Source organism: Dermochelys coriacea, chromosome 4, assembly GCF_009764565.3.
Source record: "Dermochelys coriacea isolate rDerCor1 chromosome 4, rDerCor1.pri.v4, whole genome shotgun sequence".
Classification (NCBI taxonomy): domain Eukaryota; kingdom Metazoa; phylum Chordata; order Testudines; family Dermochelyidae; genus Dermochelys; species Dermochelys coriacea.
In genome coordinates this window covers 65,480,715-65,500,011 of record NC_050071.1, presented here as the reverse complement: position 1 = coordinate 65,500,011, position 19,297 = coordinate 65,480,715, and the positions used below count along the sequence as shown (strand labels likewise).

Genomic DNA, 19,297 nt, shown 5'->3' with positions numbered 1-19,297 from the left:
AGAGGGAATCTTCTGGGAATGTGTCATTGGAGCTCAAGCAAATCCATACTAAAAATCTGGGGTGGATTTTCATGGGACAGCAAAAGCCACATCCCTAGGGTTACCAGATAGCAACTGTGAAAAAATGGGACAGGGGGTGGGTGATAATAAGTACCTATATAAGAAAAAGTCCCCAAAAACGGGACTGTCCTTTTAAAAACCGGATATCTGGTCACCCTACACATCCCTCACATGAAGGCCAAACAAATTTCATGGCAAATTTTCAAGTCCCTGATCTGAAGTGTGGGGGGCACTAGACATTCTTAAGGAAAGGATCATCCTTATTTTTTAACATGGGCAAACAATGTATTTTCTCTAACCTCATTTACAGTAACAACTGAACTGTTTTAGTTGAAATTCTTCTTCCCCGACTTACCCCTGCAACTTCCCCTAAAAAAAAAACCAGCCTGAGGTAAATATCTGGCATATGCAATTTTCACCCAAACAATTAAAGTTTGGCAAAATTATAAGCAACTGAAAACAGGATTTTATAAAGTGAAGTGCTAGCCAAATTTAACTGTAGGCAGTGTTATCTGCCCCATACATAATTGGATATGGTGGACCTGATTCTTCTCTTACTCCAATTTTATACTCTTGATTTCAATGGAGCTACCCCAATTTTCACCATGTGAAGTGAAGGAAGAATCAAGCCTGGTGTCTTTCTGCTTTTATTTATATTTAAGAAAACTGTTAGGAGAAAGTGTTTGCCAAATTGCATTAAACCATTATTGTGCACAGAAAACAAGGAAATATTTTCTGCCATAAATTTAGGTCTTAAGTTACCACAGAACTATATTGGACTGCCTTAGGGGTCGGTCCTGGGGCTGGTTTTGTTCAGCATCTTTCTTAATGGTCTGGACAATGGGATAGCTTGCACCCTCAGCAAGTTCACGGATAACACTAAGCTGGGGGGAGAGGTAGATATGCTGGAGGGTAGGGATAGGGCCCAGAGTGACCTAGACAAATTGGAGGATTGGTCCAAAAGAAATCTGAGGAGGCTCAACAAGGACAAGTGCAGAGTCCTGCACTTAGGATAGAAGAATCCCATGCACCGCTATAGGCTGGGGACCGACTGGTTAAGCAGCAGTTCTACAGAAAAGGACCTGGAGATTACAGTGGATGAGAAGCTGGATACGACTCCAGCAGTGTGCCCTTGTTGCAAGAAGGCTAATGGCATATTGGGCTCCATTAGTAGGAGCATTGACAGCAGATCGAGGGAAGTGATTAATCCCCTCTATCTAGCACTGGTGAGGCCACATCTGGAATATTGTGTCCAGTTTTGGGCCCCCCACTACAAGAAGGATGTGGAAAAATTGGAAAGCATCCAGCGGAGGGCAACAAAAATGATTAGGGGGCTGGAGCACATGACTTACGAGGAGAGGCTGAGGAACTGGGCTTAGTTAGTCTGCAGAAGAGAAGAGTGAGGGGGGGATTTCATAGCAGCCTTCAACTACCTGAAGGTGGGTTCCAAAGAGGATGGAGCTTGTCTGTTCTCAGTTGTGGCAGATGACAGAAAAAGGAACAATGGTATCAAGTTGCAGTGGGGATGGTCTAGGTTGGATATTAGGAAACACTATTTCACTAGGAGGGTGGTGAACCACTGGAATGGGTTACCTAGGAAGGTGGGGGAATCTCCATCCTTAGAGGTTTTTAAGGCCCAGAATGACAAAGTCCTGGCTAGGATGAGTTAGTTGGGGTTGGTCCTGCTTTGAGCAGGGGGTTGGACTAGATGACTTCCTGAGGTCTCTTCCAACCCTAATCTTCTATGATTCTATGACTACAGTCTACTGAAATGCTGCAGCAATGCCTCTCTGCCATGTACATTGGCCAAACTGTACAGTCTCTACGTAAAAGAATAAATGGACACAAATCAGACGTCAAGAATTATAACATTCAAAAACCAGTTGGAGAACACTTCAATCTCTTTGGTCACTTGATTACAGAACTAAAAGTGGCAATTCTTCAATAAAAAATCTTCAAAAACAGACTCCAATGAGACGCTGCTGAATTGGAATTAATTTGCAAACCTGGACACAAGTAACTTAGGCTTGAATAAAGACTGGGAGTGGATGGGTCATTACACAAAGTAAAACTATTTCCCCATGTTTATCCCTCCCCCTCCCCCACACAGCTGTTCCTCAGACGTTCTTGTCAACTGCTGGAAATGGCCCACCTTGATCATCATTACAAAAGGTTTTTCCCCCCGCTCTCCTGCTGGTAATAGCTCACCTTACCTGATCACTCTCGTTACAGTGTGTATGGTAACACCCATTGTTTCATGTTCTCTGTGTATATAAATCTCCCCACTGTATTTTCCACTGAATGCATCCGATGAAGCGAGCTGTAGCTCATGAAAGCTTATGCTCAAATAAATTAGTTAGTCTCTAAGGTGCCACAAGTCCTCCTTTTCTTTTTTCTTGAAATGCTGATGACTTTTTAAAAGGATGATTTATACTTCTACAACCAATTATTTAATATACAGAGTTGACAAGCATGGATACATGAGTGATAATGTATCCATTATCCCCTGCTCCCCCTTTAGTGTTTAAAGGTAGTGCCTTACACTTTTTTTAATAAACTATTTGCCTGATTTAACATACATTTTCTACAAGCAACATTTCCCATATACTATTAGCTGATTGTTCAACCAAATCTAGTTATGCTGGTTTAAAGATAAAAATATTTTTGTAATTTTTATTTAGATCTTAATATTTTATATTTTAATACATGCGAGTTCACAATCGTAAGTTTTAAGTAGTCATTTTTTCAACCTTATCCCTGAGGCTAGGGTCATTGAACCACTCCAACAATTTCTTGCCCACTTCCATTGGGCTGGAAAGGAAGGTCCTGTAGGTCAAAAGGAAATCCTCAATAAACGTTGGATCCACCACTGAGTGCTCTTCTACCAAATGCATTGTTAACCTTTCTGATGTTCCCTATAACAAATAAAAGTTTAATTATTAACTAGCATGAATGTTTTTTTATTTTCAGCTAACATCTTGATGGTACACTAAACATAACAGTATCATTAAACCTGTTTAGTCACCAATGTGTTAAACAATAAAAAAATAGCCTGACCATTGTAATAAAGAGATTGATAAGCTTTACTAAATTAAAACAAATCAAAAAACCCTCAAACCGCAGCAATTTTGTGTGTTTAATTTTGAATAGTTTTTTAGCTCTTATTTCAGAATCTTTGGAAAGCTTATATTTCAAATATATGACTAAACTAATTCTGGACTTTGCTCATCAAGGAAGATCTCATACAAGACTGCAAAGCATCTGGTTTTTTGTTTTTTGTTTTTTTTACCTTGATGACAATGTGACCCTTTCTTGTTCCAGTGCGATCAAGCTCCCTGTGCTCCTTCACCATAACAATCTCCCCCTCCTCTTCTACCTTCTGCATGTTTTTTTCCACTTGATTGAGGATGCGGCAGTAATCTTGTTGGGCTATGCAGACAAACTGGAAAGAATCATCAAGCATAGATATTAAAAGGTACAGAGTTCTGAGACCTCAGAAAAACTGTCTGGACTTAAAACACAAGTATTCTATGATTACTGAAGATAAAGTAACTTCTCAGCCCATGGATGGCCAAAATTGTCTTTCCATGAGCTCTGCTATAGTAAACAGCTGAATAAGTAAGTGTGAAAAATTCCACAATAATTTTTGCCTTAGGAGAGTGCAAGATTAATTAATTCAAGATGATTTAATATCTCCATAGACTATTCATATAGTTGCATTTTCTCCACCAATGAAAGTAAATCCCACTTGCAAATTTTTCCTCAAGGAAACCTCTTCCTCCTCCTCTTCTTCAGGGCCATTTAAAAACTTTCACTTTTGCTTTTTGAGTAATCACAAATATATTAAGCCAGCCATTAATAGAACTCTACCATTTTAATTTATGAGTAGCATAGATACACAGAAGACAATTAATTTTAGATGAAAACATTTACATTCCAACATGGACCATTCCCCTTCAACATAAGACATCTATCTATCTAATATGCAGCATTTTAAGGGAAACTGCCACTTATAAAAGAAATCAAAAGAATCTCAATTTATATTTAAGCCAGCAGCAAAAATGCTATATAAATACATTAACACCACTAGTAATGCACTTGGATAATTTAGATATTTACAATACACTTTACATTACACTAGTCAAAATATCAGACTGTGTCCACTGGACAATTGGCATTTCTCCAGAAATTCACTACAAGTAAAATAATTTGACAAACGGTCAAAACGGAACCATAAATCCTTTTCGACCCAGGTATTTTTCTCTTGGGCTTTTGGCCACATAAATCCATTCATGCAGTAGCTGTGCATTTCATTTTATTACCTGGGGATGTCAAGCTCCAATTTGAACTGGATTCATTTTTTTATGAACAATTACCAAAAACTGAACTGACATTTCATTTGCAATCATATTAACCAAACATGAGGGCAGTGATAAATTATGCTGCTTTTTTTTGATGGGTCCTCTGACATTGTGTATTTGAGACTTCTGATTGATGGCTTTGATAAACTCATGTGTTATCTTTATATTTTGCCCCAATATGGTTCAACATGAATTTAGTTTTTTTCAGGTCATTTTGTAATTAATGTCAAATTTCCAGCACACAGTACTAAACAGAATATTCTACTTCACCTTTGTCAATGAACCTATTAGAAAAGTGCTTAAAGACCTTACCCCAACTAAGCACAAAGCCATTCCTGCATTTAAAATGAAAGAAAAGAAGAAAACTGATTTTTGAATAAAATTTATTGGAGAGAAAATATCCCTGTTAAAATTCTCTATCGAACAATTCCAAGGCCTGTGTCTGCACCCTACCAGGTAAATTTAACATGAACTCTGCCACAAACATTTTTTTAAAATGCAGGTACACTTGTAAGGACAGTATACATATTTATATTATATTATATAATTTATAATTGTGTTTTGCAAATATATATGGAGTAAAATACTCTACCTGACAGTCATCCACTTTGGTTCTCATCACTCCTTTCATGTATTCCTTGTCCATAGTAGGGGAAACACCAAAACTGTTTCCCATACACAGTATCTCTGTTCTTCCATCAGGATATGTCACTTCCACAGAACCATTCAATATAACTGACCAGGAGTCCAGCTAGAAATTGAACAGTGCAGGATAGGTGAAAAGAACAATCACCTACTCACTTAGCATTTTAGCATAATACTGTACAAACACTATTCCCAGAATTGCTTATAAATTTTTTAAAAGTTTATTTTTAGCAACTATTTATGAAAACAAGAGAGGAGGAGGATGAACTAGTTTACCTGAAAAATTATAATTCCTTTCATCTCCTTAAGGAATCTAATATTTAGCCTTTAATTAAATCTTGGAATTATAAAACCTATACAATTGGTAGAATTTAAAATCATACTGAAAGATCAAAAATAAAAAGCATTTGAAATCAGCTCTGATCATTAACAATACATGTGCTTGTATAGCCTTTATTGAGAATATTTTCCTAAGTTCTATTGCATGTATCTTGTAAATTGATCTGGGTGTTTAAATTGAAAAACCATTTGCAAACTGAACTGAATAAAACCACAATCAACACAACACAAAACAAGCATACAGACAATTTACTTCCTGGTGCTACTTTCCAGCAACTAGAAATGAATCTCCAAACTTCAAAAAAAAAAGTTTCAACATTTTTTGACGTCTGCACAAAAGACGATTCAAAGCAAATTCTACTGACCTCTTCCCCATCATTTAGTACTATGGTTCCTGCCCTCTCCACAACTGCAAATACCATCACAGCACAAAGTTCTCTCCTCACTGACATTGTCATGTTGGCAAAAGCAGGCAACTGATGCATGAATTCCAATAGTTGTTCTAAAAGAGAAAAAAAGCCCACTGAGTCATACATGTCAAAACAACAAAGCTAAGTAAAGGCAGCTCTTCAGAAAAATGCTTTAGGGTACTCTAAGTTAAACTACTGTACAATGCTGTCTGTATACTGATAAATAATGTATAGAGAGCTGTTATAATTACTTGGGTTTTCTGGAGACAGACTAGCTTATTATAATATCAATGAAAGATCTATAAAGTAAAAGCCAGTATAATGAAAATATTGTAATGTAACCATGTGCCTTGAATACATCCAATGAAATCACAATGACTCCACAGAGTCATTGTAATAGTTCTATTAAAACCATGACAGGTCCTTTTAATCAGAAGAAATTAAGTTTTACAAAGTATTTTTGTGGCAGTATCCTACCCTTAAGCTGTCTACAGGACATTTGGATCCAAACAACAAAAAAGTATAATATATAACTAATATAAACCCATACAAATAAGGACATTTAAAGACATATTAAGGCGGGGTGGGTAAACTTTCTGGCCCAAGGGCCACATCTGGGTATGGAAATTGTATGGCGGGCCATGAATGCTCACAAAATTGGAGGTTAGGGTGCGGGGAGGGGGAGCGATTGAGGGCTCTGGGGTGGGGCTGGGGATGGGGATAAGGGGTTGGGGATGTAGTAGCGTGCTTCAGGTTGGGACCGAGGAGTTAGGAGGGAGGGAGCGAGATCAGGGCTGGGGCAGGAGGTTGGGGTGCGGGACGGGGTCAGGGTGCAGGTTCCGGGCAATGCTTACCTCAAGCAGCTCCCAGAAGCAACAGCATGTCTCCCCTCCAGCTCCAGCGCGGAGGGGTGGCCAGGCATCTCTGTGCACTGCCTGGGCGGCCAATGGGAGCTGCAGGGGTGGCGCTTGGGGCAGGGGTGGCGCACGGAGACCCCTGGCTGCCCCTATGCATAGGAGCCCAAGGGGGGACATGCCGCTGCTTCCAGAAGCCACGCAGAGGGAGGCAAGCCCCAGACCCCACTCCTTGGCGGGAGCTTGAGAGCTGAATTAAAACACCTGGGGGGCCAGATGCAGCCTCTGGGCTGTAGTTTGCCCACCCCTGTATTAAGGTAATAAGATGAGAGACAATTTCATAAAAGCAGGCAAATTCATATTCCTAACCTTAGCCAGCCCTTTTGGGTTTAGGTTTTACAATGATATGCTGTACAATATCACACAATATATAAACACAACCCTTTTCAGAAGGATCAGTTAAAACCATGGTTACAGTAATCTGAAGTGACTCTTTCAATGTCTTATACTTCATGTGTAATCAAGTTCTATCTGATCCCTTTAGTAACAAAAGTAAGCCTGTACTCTTTTTTACTCCTGTTAGTACTGCAGAATCAACACAGACATGAAAGAGAGTTGGAATCTGTCTGATCTCAGCTAACAACTCTGCTGAGGATTCACAAATGTAGCATAAAAGTCTAGTTTTAGCCACACCTGAGCAACCCCAATAAAGAGACAACATTTGAAGGAAATGGTCTTGCACAGGTATAACTAAGGGTAAAGAATCTGGTCTGAAATACTTGTGATAACACATGGGCACTCCCAGCAGCACAGGGAAGATTGGACCAAACTCTACAAGTCTCCTCCAGCTGCAGGAACTTCTGGGGCTATTGCCCAATCCCAGAGCATCCTGCAGCAGGGAGAGGTACCCGGAGATGAGTCTAGTCTTCCTCTCCTTCCCCCAGTGGCTGTGCAGGGGATGCACAAGTCCTGTTCCTCCCCAGCCCAGCCAGAGCTAGCAGCCCCCTTTGCTGGGGCACTCCTAGGAACAAGGGGACATCGGATTTCACAAGGAAGGGCTTAATTTCACGGTCCATGATGCGTTTTTCATGGCTGTGAAATTGGTAGGGCCCTAACTGTGATCAACAGGAATTAATTTTCATTGACTTGATATGCAATTAGTATTTCCATTATTGTGACAATTTTTGTTAATTTCAAAATTCTCTAGAACTCTGTGAAAGCCTTTTCAGTCACAGAGATTCTTACATGACACACAAGTCTCTGGTGTCAAATTATAATCGGCAGTCTCTCAGCTCGAGCAGACTCCAAGCATTAATATACATCAATAGCACATTTATTTCCCCTTTTTTCCTAGTACCACCCACTTTTTTCTTAAACAAGCATCTGTAATATACTAAACTCGTAGGGCTGCCAGGTGTCCGGTTTTAGACCCGACTGTCTGGTTGAAAAGGGACCTATACAGTGTCTGGTCAGAAATACTGATCGGACACCAACAGTCCGGTTACCATGGGGGATTGCGAGAGGCACTGGGTCATCAAGCCATGCCAGCCCCTGCTCAGCCAGGGCCACCTCCTATCTGCATCTCATGGGCAGGTAGGTTCCGTCTCAGGCTGCAGCTCCTATCCTTGCCCAGGAGCAGAAGGAGCCCATTTCGGTGGGGGCGGAGAAGGAGGAGAGCAGTGAGCAATGGGGGAATGGGGAGAGAGGAGAAAGCAGGGGTGGGGCCTTGGGGGAAGAGGCAGAGTCGGGTATGTGTCTCCAGTTTTCAGACATTGGAAGGTTGGCAACCCTATACTTGGGAACCAATAGCTTAAAAAAAAATCTAACAACAAATTCAAGAAGTCCATTTGTACTGTGGAAGAAGAATATCTTAAATCATATCTTGCTATTTTCATAAACTTGTGCTACAACTGAATATTTTCTTCTCTTTTAGGTTAATAGTATATTTTTGTGACATTAATTTGCAACCTAAAATCTGCATCATATCAGTGGAGTCTCTAGTTTAAAATTAAATTGAGTTGCTTCATTTATTTTGTTTTCAGCTTATCTATTATTGTTAACATACTTATTTATTCCAGTTATCCAAATGTAACTTGGAAAATCAATCATTTGGTATTTTAAACAATTATTTCACATGAAATTAGATATTTGCTACACAGATTCACTCTACTAAGTTTGGGACCAAGAAACAAGTTAGAAAATGTTAAATACTATTAAAGTGTCCTGAGGCTCAATTTCCCACTTCCTCCTGCTAGTTTTCATGCCAACTTACCAATGTCATCATCTGTCCTGTCTATTGGGTCTTTCTCCAGGCAGTCTCTAACAATATCCCTGCTCATCAGAGGGTCTGACGCCCTCTCAATATCTTCTTCATCATCATCATCCTCAGAATCCACTGCAGTCTCTGGTAACCCACTCAGATCCATATCACCAGCTTCACTTTCTGTGGCCTAAATACACACACAGATAATTCAAATTAAAACATTTAGATGTGTCCTCAAAAGTCATTCTTTTCTACTTGAAATATTAAATGAAGTGAATTTTACTCTGCTTTGTGGAAGATCAACAAATCAATTTGACATACCACTTTTTGTTCTGATTTTTTCCTTAACTATATTTCTAAAAAAAAAAAGAAGCCAGTAATTTTTTGAAACAGAATGTCTTTGGCAAGATTTAAGATTGGTCTGAATAAAGTAGACATTTATATAAGCATGTTAAGTGCCTTTTTAGGCAGCAGGTCTAAGGAGAAGAAGAGGGTAATTTAAATTCACTAGGCCATTTCTTTACAAAATGACTAAAAAATTAAGTTGTTAAATAAAACTTTAATATTAGAGATCTCCAAAAATTAGTGTTTGCAGGAACCTATCAATGTGGTATATGTAATACTGTCATTAGTTCACAGAGAATATTGGTATCAACCAGTACTATCAAAATACCACTAAAGACTAAAATAGCTACTGTCTGTCTACATAGAAACTGCATAAAAAAAGCTCAGCTATGAAGTGGTGAAGCTAAGATTTTTATTTATTTATAAGTATAAAGGCATAAAAATTTACAGATGCGGAAAACATGTGAAGTCAGTGCTGGAGCACCACAGAGGGAATGCCCAGAATATCTATCAAACTTAATCTGCTTTAGCGCCTATGAAAATGAACAAAAATCCAGCCAACACACAGCTCAAGGTCATTAGTATAGTACCCAGAGATAAATCATAGAATCATAGAATATCAGGGTTGGAAGGGACCTCAGGAGGTCATCTAGTCCAACCCCCTGCTCAAAGCAGGACCAACCCCAACTAAATCATCCCAGCCAGGGCTTTCTCAAGCCTGACCTTAAAAACTTTTAAGGAAGGAGATTCCACCACCTCCCTGGGTAACGCATTCCAGTGTTTCACCACCCTCCTAGTGAAAAAGTATTTCCTAATATCCAACCTAAACCTCCCCCACTGCAACTTGAGACCATTACTCCTTGTTCTGTCATCTGCTACCACTGAGAACAGTCTAGATCCATCCTCTTTGGAATCCCCTTTTAGGTAGTTGAAAGCAGCTATCAAATCCCCCCTCATTCTTCTCTTCCTCAGACTAAACAATCCCAGTTCCCTCAGCCTCTCCTCATAAGTCATGTGTTCCAGTCCCCTAATCATTTTTGTTGCCTTCCACTAGACGTTTTCCAATTTTTCCACATCCTTCTTGTAGTGTGGGGCCCAAAACTGGACACAGTACTCCAGATGAGACCTCACCAATGTCGAATAGAGGGGAATGATCACGTCCCTCGATCTGCTGGCAATGCCCCTACTTATACATCCCAAAATGCCATTGGCCTTCTTGGCAACAAGGGCACACTGTTGACTCATATCCAGCTTCTCGTCCACTGTAACCCCTAGGTCCTTTTCTGCAGAACTGCTGCCTAACCATTTGGTCCCTAGTCTGTAGCGGTGCATGGAATTCTTCCATCCTAAGTGCAGGACTCTGCACTTGTCCTTGTTGAACCTCATCAGATTTCTTTTGGCCCAATCCTCTAGTTTGTCTAGGTCTCTCTGTATCCTATCCCTATCCTCCAGCATATCTACCTCTCCTCCCAGTTTAGTGTCATCTGCAAACTTGCTGAGGGTGCAATCCATACCATCCTCCAGATCATTAATGAAGATATTGAACAAAACCGGCCCGAGGACTGACCCTTGGGGCACTCCACTTGATACCGGCTGCCAACTAGACATGGAGCCATTGATCACTACCCGTTGAGTCCAACAATCTAGCCAGCTTTCTATCCACCTTATAGATCCCTAAATGGCCCCTAAATGTAAAAATACATTTTAATTATTCAATTTTAAGACCCAACATTTAATAAATCCCATAAACATATTTGCCTGTCATTTCAGATGAGCTGCTTTTTTCTCAGAACCTGATTTAATGCCACAGCAGCTGCTAAACCTCTCTTACTGTGATTTTTTTTTTTTAAGAAACATAAGCTGCTAATGAGAATATTCTAAGCCACTGCTTCCCAAATCAGCACTTTCTGCCCCAAAGGAGTATCAATTTCAGAGATTCTGGAGGTCAACAACACAGCCAAATGCATTAAAAAAAAAAGAATCTGGATATAGTAGACTTTATAGTAGATTTTGTGATTCTCAAAAACCATCCTTTGTGCGAACAATGGGCTTTAAGTTGAAAAGAACTGAAGCCTTTCTCCAAAAACAGCAAAAGGGAAGACAGCACTTGCCTGCCAAAGACATAAGCTTATATTCGTATTCTATAGCATCATCTTTCTCACCTTTATGTCTGTGTTTTTTTGTTTTTTGTTTTTTTTTTTTTTTTACTATTTAATACAAGCAGTATCTTCTTTGATAAAATATAAAGTAAAATAAAATCATTTTTACTTTATTTCCCCCACTTCTGATAAACATCAGTCTTGGTTTAGTGAGATTGCCGAGATTAAACCAACGGTACATTTTAAAATGGCAGCCAGGTGGCTCAACAGCTTGTTACACAACTCTGTAAGAACCTCTGATTCTGAAAGTATCAGTTCAGGTTACTGAGCCACAAACTAATTAATTGGTCTGACTTGCAAATATTGATATTGCTAGCAATTGTCATTCCTACTGGTCAGGACAAGGTTAAGTTTTTCAGAAAGCATCATGGTTGACATGGATGCTAAATTTCAGTTAACCCCATTATACTAAAACAGAGAAACAGGAAATATTTTCAGGTTTCAGAGTAGCAGCCGTGTTAGTCTGTATTCGCAAAAAGAAAAGGAGTACTTGTGGCACCTTAGAGACTAACAAATTTATTAGAGCATAAGCTTTCGTGAGCTACAGCTCACTTCATCGGATGCATTTGGTGGAAAAAACAGAGGAGAGATTTATATACACACACACAGAGAACATGAAACAATGGGGTGATGGCTTATCTTAAGTGATCACTCTCCTTACAATGTGTATGATAAACCCATTGTTTCATGTTCTCTGTGTGTGTGTATATAAATCTCTCCTCTGTTTTTTCCACCAAATGCATCCGATGAAGTGAGCTGTAGCTCACGAAAGCTTATGCTCTAATAAATTTGTTAGTCTCTAAGGTGCCACAAGTACTCCTTTTCTTTTAGGAAATATTTTGTTACAAATTGATTATTTAAAACCCCTAATATCACTGTAATAATAAAAAAGCAACTGATTTTTGAGGGATCACATGGTGCTCCAGCCAAGGAAACAGTGAATAATAGAGGACTGTGTCTTTTATTATTTAATGCTTTTGCTGTCTTAAGAATGCATTTTTTTAAAAAATTGCAGTTTTTCCTGCTTTTTTCTTAGCTAAAACTATTGTGATGGACATAAATCTCTCAGGCCATGAGATCCCCTTTTTCCTGGAGAACTCTGTCATCCTTTGGAGGATTGTGACTATAACACTGTTTGAGGCTGACAGCCTATTGGGGAGGGATAGGATGATCAAATTCAATTTTTAAGACTCAGTAACACTGTGCTCAATTAGCAGCAGGAAGATTTGCAACTCAGATTTCAGCTATGTCATGATTCCACCCCTCAAATAGAGGGAAATAAGGATCTGGTATTTCTAACATAAAAACAAGCAGGAATGTGAGGCCATCATTTTTATAAACCACAAAGGAGCTGTAAAATGATTATTTAAAATTATATTTCTTCTCTTATTAATTCTACTGATATTTGTCTTCTTAGGTTAGACAACAGGCTTGATTCTGTTCTCCGAAAAGCAGATGCTTACTGAATATTACAATTTAGCAGAAGTGAAAAAGTTAGATAACAGGAATGGTCTTTTAAGAAAAAAGAAAAAAAAAGTGTCATCAGTACATGGAATAAATCGCAGCAATCATTAAGGAATTGAAAGCTATTATAATATAGGAAGACATTGAAAAACTGGATTTTTAGCTTTCCAAAGAGGCATAATGGATTCATTTCAAACCCAGGTGGTCAAGAGGTATGAGGCCTACAAGGAAAGTAACTGGGATTACCACCATGAATACCCCCTTTGAAGGAAACTCACTCACCTTATTATAACTGGAGTTCTTCAAGATGTTTTGTCCCTGTGGGGGTACACAGGAACTCTAAGCACTTGAGACGGAGAAGTTATTACAAGCTGTTTCTGCTGGACCACACCTGCGCACTCGTTATCCTTGTGCTCCACATCGAGGGTATCGGGGCAGGGCTGACTAAAAGCCTCTCCAGTTCCTTCTCTACAACAAATCTTGTCATGATCCAAAGCAGAAGGAAGAAGGTCGGGCAGTTGAATGCAGACAGGGACCATACATCTGGAAGAACTCCAGTTACAATAAGGCCAGTAACTTCCCTTTCTTCCACGAGTACTGGTTCCTATGTATAGTCCACTGGGAGTGACTCACAACAAGCACTCAGGGGAGGAGGGCATGATAATGAAGTTTATAGAGCTGCTTTAGAACTGCTGCCCAAAGGATGTGTCAGCCAAGTAGTCTTGGGCCAAGGCATAATGTCTCATGAACGTGTGGCTCAAAGTCCACAGAGCTGCCCTGTAAATATCAAGCAGGGACAACTCTTGAAGTGATGCTAAATGAGACTGCATGTACCCTTCTAGAGTGAGCCCTTACCACAAGAAGAGGAGGAAATTGTGCCAACTAATAGAGTAAGAATTAGAGGTTTTTTGAGAGGATATAGCTTATCCTCATACTCATTCTGCTTTGGCAACCAATAGTCTAGGAGATTTCCTGATCTGTTTCGTTCTCTGCAGGTAAAATGCCAATGCTTATCTCATGTTGAGGGAATGAAATCTCTAGTTGCTTAGTGGCATGGGGTTTCAGGAAAAACACAGGTATGTGAATTAACTGATTTTTGTGAAATTCCTAACTATTTTAGGAGTGAATTTCGGGTTTAGGTGTAGCAAGACTTTGTCCTTGTGGAATATTGTGTATGGTGGATTGGCCATTAGGTCCTCATGTTCACCTACCCTTCTGGGCAAGGTTATGTCAATGATGAACATGACCTTCACTGACAAGTGAGACAGAAAACACATACCTAATGGTTCAAAAGGTGGCCTACTGAATGCTGAAAGTACCGAGTTAAGATCTCCATGAGGGTTGTCCCCCGCCCCCAGCAGCAAGGTTTTGATCAGACCCCTCAAAAACCTGGCTGTTACTGGATGAGTGAAGATCAAGTAACCATCTGTTAGCAGGTGACAAACACTGATTGGCCAGATGTGAATCCACAGCAGGCTTTGGGAAAGGCCTGTTACCTTGAGTGCAAGGAGATAATCCAAAATAGCAGACTTATTCACTGTTTTTGGTGACCAAGTTTTGCTGGACCCAGACAAAGAAATATATCCATTTGGCTAACTAACATTTCCTGGTGGAGTCCTTTCTGCTATTAAGAATGGCTTGCACAGCATAAACATTTTCAGTGTGATGCCCATCCAAATACCAAGCCATGAGATGAAGAGACTCTGGGTTGGGATCCTGGCCTTGTCATTCTCCTTGGTCAGAGATTCAGGAGGAATGAATACTGATGGTCAGATGGGTTGACATTTGTCAGGGACTTGGGAAAGCAGAACAATCTAGGCCATTTGGAGGTGATGAAGATAACTCATACTTTCTCCTGTCCAATCCTCCATAGAACCAGAGATAGTTGTAGGATGGGAGGAAAGACATAGTTCAAGGAGAACATCCCCTCTGGAATATTGTCATTGAACTCCTCTTGAGTAGTATATGCTGCACTACCTGTTTGCTTAGCAGGCAACAGGTCCCAAGCGGGGATTCCCCGCTGACTGAAGATGCTATCCACTACTGAACTGTGTAATTCCCACTTGTGGCAAAATGCCTGCTGAGGCTGTCTGCCAGCGAGTTTTGGGCACCCAGAAGTTAGACTGCAGACAGAGTGATGTGGTTCTGGATACACCAGTTCCATAAATAGACCACTTCTATACACAGTGGTGGGATCTCACCCCTCCCTGCTTGATTATATAGAAAATGATTGTTATGTTGTCCAATATTATCAGGACATGCTGGGAGTGTATGAGTGGTAGGAAAACTTTGAAGGTTTCTCAAACTGCTCTCAGTTCCAGAAGAGCTATGTGCTTTCTGACTTTGTGAGGTGTTAGAGTACCTTGCACTTTATGATCATCTACGTGGGCTCCCCAGCCTATCAGAGTGAATCTAATCTTCTTGTCGAACACTGGGAAAAGAAATGGAACTCCCGCATACAGAAGTCCAGGCCCCTCCACCACGTCAGTAAGCCCCTGTCCGTGAGGGGATTGTTCCTATGGTGTTCATGCTGTGCTTGCTCTGCGTATATACTGTTTGGATCCAAGCCTGCAGGCAACGAATGGTGAATAGCGTCATACAAGTACATCACACCATATGCCCCAAGAGAGGCAGACTGAGATTTGAGGGCTGTGTGTAACTAGATCTATCAGAGCGCCTGTGGTGTGAAATCTGTCCTTGTGGAGATAGGCCTTCATCCTGATCAAATCTAAGGTTGTTCGTATAAATTCTACGGTCTGAGTAGCAGTCAAGTTAGACGTCTCTATGTTTATCCAGGATCCTAGGGATGTTAGATGGTGGAGCAGCAGCAACAAGACTGATGCTAAGACTTCCAGGCAAGACCTGCCAGTCAAAAGCCAGTCATCAAAGAATGGGAAGATGGGGGAGCTACCTCAGCTGAGCTGAACAAGACTTCTGCTCTCTTTACCAGGACAAAGTACTGCTTTTCTTCCCTCTTGAGAGTAGGGGCATATGTAGCCAGTGTGAGCCATACTGCCATTGACAGTTGTAATATGGTTTCATTTACCGAGCGTACAACCTGACTGGATCCCTTTGGCTGTAGGATATCCAGGACCTCTTCTAAGAAGATTTGGAACTATTCTACCACTCTCCATAACAGCTCCTGAAATTGTCTACAATCATCTAGGGGAGATGATGAGGCTGGAGCAACTGCCTCATCAAATGAAGAGGATGATGCCCTGGTTGGTACTGGAGGATTCAGCTCATTTTCCTCTTCTTCCATGAGCTCAAGAGGCAGTCCTAGGTTGACGCTTTGGAGGAGAGCAACGGTAGGACTCCTTGCTGGATCACACAGATTCCAGACAGCATGCCTAAGTGTTGCAAGGGACCCAATAAGGCCAGTATGATAGGTCAAAAGTAGGTTCTGGTGGTCCACAAAGCATTGGGTACCATCAATCCTGAAGAGGCGGTCCCTGTTGGTGTGGCAGAGGCTGGTTCCTGGAGACCCATGGTCTCCTGTCTGGGCTAATCTCTCCAGGTAGAGGTGAAGCTGGTTCCACCGATAAGTCCAATTCTCCTGACAATTAAAAGGTTGGATCAAGTTACATTAGCAGTGCTGTTGGTCCTGATGAGTGGAAACTGTGACTAGTGGCCAGAAAGGAAGACAGAATTCTTCCAGAGATTTCCTTGATTTCCCCTGGTATCAGTATCTCCGTGGTGAGTATTGTTCCAAATAACAAGAGGAGAATGAAGATATCCTCTGGAGTGGTGTAACTGGCCCTTTCGGACATTGTGTCTTATCACTCCATACTGTCAGGTAGATTTAGATGTTGGTTCCTTATGGAGCCATGACAGTACCATCAGTGAACGAGTCTCCAACCTGGTGTTTTTTGATAGCATAAGCAGTTTCCAGTTTTTCAGGAACCAGTGCTTAATTTTAGTTAGCATTACAATTGGTGTTGAAAGTGATGCACACACTAGTGCCAAAGGAACCTTGCTTCTAAGTGCCTTCTGATCATGCCCGTGAGGATTAGGACCACCTCCTAAGTCCTCCTCTCTTGGGCACGAAGGCTCACGCAGCTTGGACAAGATTGGGGACAGATTTCTCATCTTAGGTGGTCTCGGAAAGAATCTGCTTTTTCGTTTGTGAGAATGCCCCTTACTCTCATGAGAAGGCCCATATGAAAGCTTTTCCTTCTACTAGCTTTCTACTCTGGAGTCAAACACAGTACTAGGGGCACATGATTTAATTCTTCTGGCTGAGGTATGGGGGCAGCCTCCCCAGTCTGGGTCTGACTGACAGCTAACTGTGTGCTCACTAAGGTGCTTCTGAAGCCAAAATTCTTTCACCTGCCACATTCTTTCACCTGCTGAAAACAACAGCAGATTTTGCACTTTAGCTGAGATAGGAGCTTCTCTGAGGCAACAGAGCAGTGGTCCCCAAACTTTTTACCTTGTGCCCCCGCTTGAGCCGTGTCCACACCCACCACCCCGAGCTGGGTCTGGGAGTGGGTCTGTGGCTTCAGAAGGTGGGGGGGGACACAGACAGGGGTCAGGGACCAAGACTGGGGCCACAGCAGATACTGAGATCGGCCACTTGGGGCCCAGGTCAGCCGTTGGGGCCAGCAGCCAAATCTGGGGCCAGGAACGGAGCTGGGAGGCACTCCCTTCCTGCCCCGTGGGGGGCTGGCCCAGGCCCCAGCCACTCCCCACTCTGAAAATGTTCCTCTGCGCCCCCCTAAGAGGGCGCACCCCACAGTTTGGGGACCTCTGTAATAGAGGCACTGTTGGTGGTCGTCACTGACTGAAAAGGAGAAGGAGACAGTTTTGGAAGCCAGTATCCTAAGTGTAATTTAAATACCATGCTGGGAGACAGGCAGGGTTCCCACAATACGGATTCTAACACTGACTAACTGGGAAGCTATCAAAACACTAACAAAAAAACCCTAAGAATACGAAACTGAATATTTACAAGAGAAAGGATCAGCTCTGGATACTGGAGAATTCCAACTCAGGACATGTAGCGGTCAGAAGGACCTGGAGATGAAGCTAGTTCACCCTGCCTCTTATACCTTCGGTGTGGAGCATGAGGAGAGCAGGGGCACTCGCACGGACCAACAGACACTGCTTGCAAGAATTCCCCCATCTCAGGAGCATGGATCACATGCATATCCCCATAGCGGAATACACATAGGGACCAGCACTCTAAGAAGAAACACACACACCAATTCTGACATTTTAGCTCTCATTAAATCAATTAGACGTAGAAAACACTCATTCATACCATCTGATAATACATCTTTATAAGATACAGATCGTTAATCTCTAACATTAGCAGTTCATGAGATTCCACTCAAATTCATATCCCACTAAGGGAATCAAAAACAAGAGCAATCAGATCTTTAAAAAAAAAAATCACTCTACCGGTCGGAGATAGAAATATTTTTGCTGACCATTGAACACTTTGAGAAATAGTAATTTCCCGCAGCCCACCTCTAATGCAAGAATCCTACTCTGGTGACCAAAAAGAAAAAACTCAAGATCAACCATTTATTTTTATTTTTTAAGTCTCTACAAAAGTACCTAAAATTAACTGCTCCAAATAGGGAGCTTCAAAGAAAGTTTCAGACATCTTTTTATCTGAAAATAGCTGTTTGACAGAAAAGTAAATATTTACTCATCTCAAGCAGTCCAAGACATTACCAGGTTGGCCACATCCAAATGCTTGCTTTTGCGGAGGTATACCAATTAAAACTAAAGAATTGCCTAAAGAATTTTTCACACAACTGAATTTAAATGCAACTTCACAACATACCTCATTAGTGCGTGCTTCTAGATATCAAAAAATCTGCAACCAGATGCAACATAAAATATATCTGTGAAAGCAGGTTTACAAAGTTAATTAATCTCTTCTACAGCTGAAAACAGATAAGGAACAGAGCAGCAGGCCTTAATTTATTAGCTGCGAGCACCATAAATGAGAAACTTGACACTGATTTTTAAAATCAGTGCAGCTCTTATCTTTGTTTTAAAAAGTAAATGTGTAATATGTAGGGTAAGTATTGTCACCTGTTTTCTGTAATGGAAACTGCTGAATGCCCTTATAAACTGATATTACTAACCCGATCTCTCACCTGTGTACAACAGAAGTAGCTCCACCTGAGTCAATGGATAGAATCAGGCCCAGCAGCATAGTACAGTAAGATCTAAATAAAAAAAATCTATAATTTATTTATTTAACTCAATTCTGAAATCTCTGGAGTGTTTATTTTCAGCTATGGCACACTATATGTGAATCCTATAAAAGAGGCTGCACTTATAAGCAAGGTCAGATTACTGTTCAATATTCTTTATGTAAAATAAGCTTCCCCTGCAACATCGCTGCTAAAATGTCCATCTTCTAACCCACTGTAAATTA

The 19,297-nt window shown here is 40.9% G+C and overlaps 1 protein-coding gene across 19 annotated transcripts in view; it reads right to left on the bottom strand.

Annotated features, from left to right (window-relative positions):
- RAPGEF2 (Rap guanine nucleotide exchange factor 2) overlaps window positions 1–19,297 on the bottom strand; it is a 310,360-nt gene that overhangs the window by 40,589 nt on the left and 250,474 nt on the right. For all 19 annotated transcript variants that reach the window (XM_038399045.2, XM_038399053.2, XM_038399048.2 and 16 more), the window contains 5 exons: window positions 8,942–9,119; window positions 5,771–5,907; window positions 5,014–5,172; window positions 3,350–3,502; window positions 2,811–2,975 (listed from right to left, as the gene is read on the bottom strand). In XM_038399045.2, the coding sequence (XP_038254973.1) occupies window positions 2,811–2,975; window positions 3,350–3,502; window positions 5,014–5,172; window positions 5,771–5,907; window positions 8,942–9,119 (792 nt within the window). The remainder of the gene's footprint in view (window positions 1–2,810; window positions 2,976–3,349; window positions 3,503–5,013; window positions 5,173–5,770; window positions 5,908–8,941; window positions 9,120–19,297) is intronic.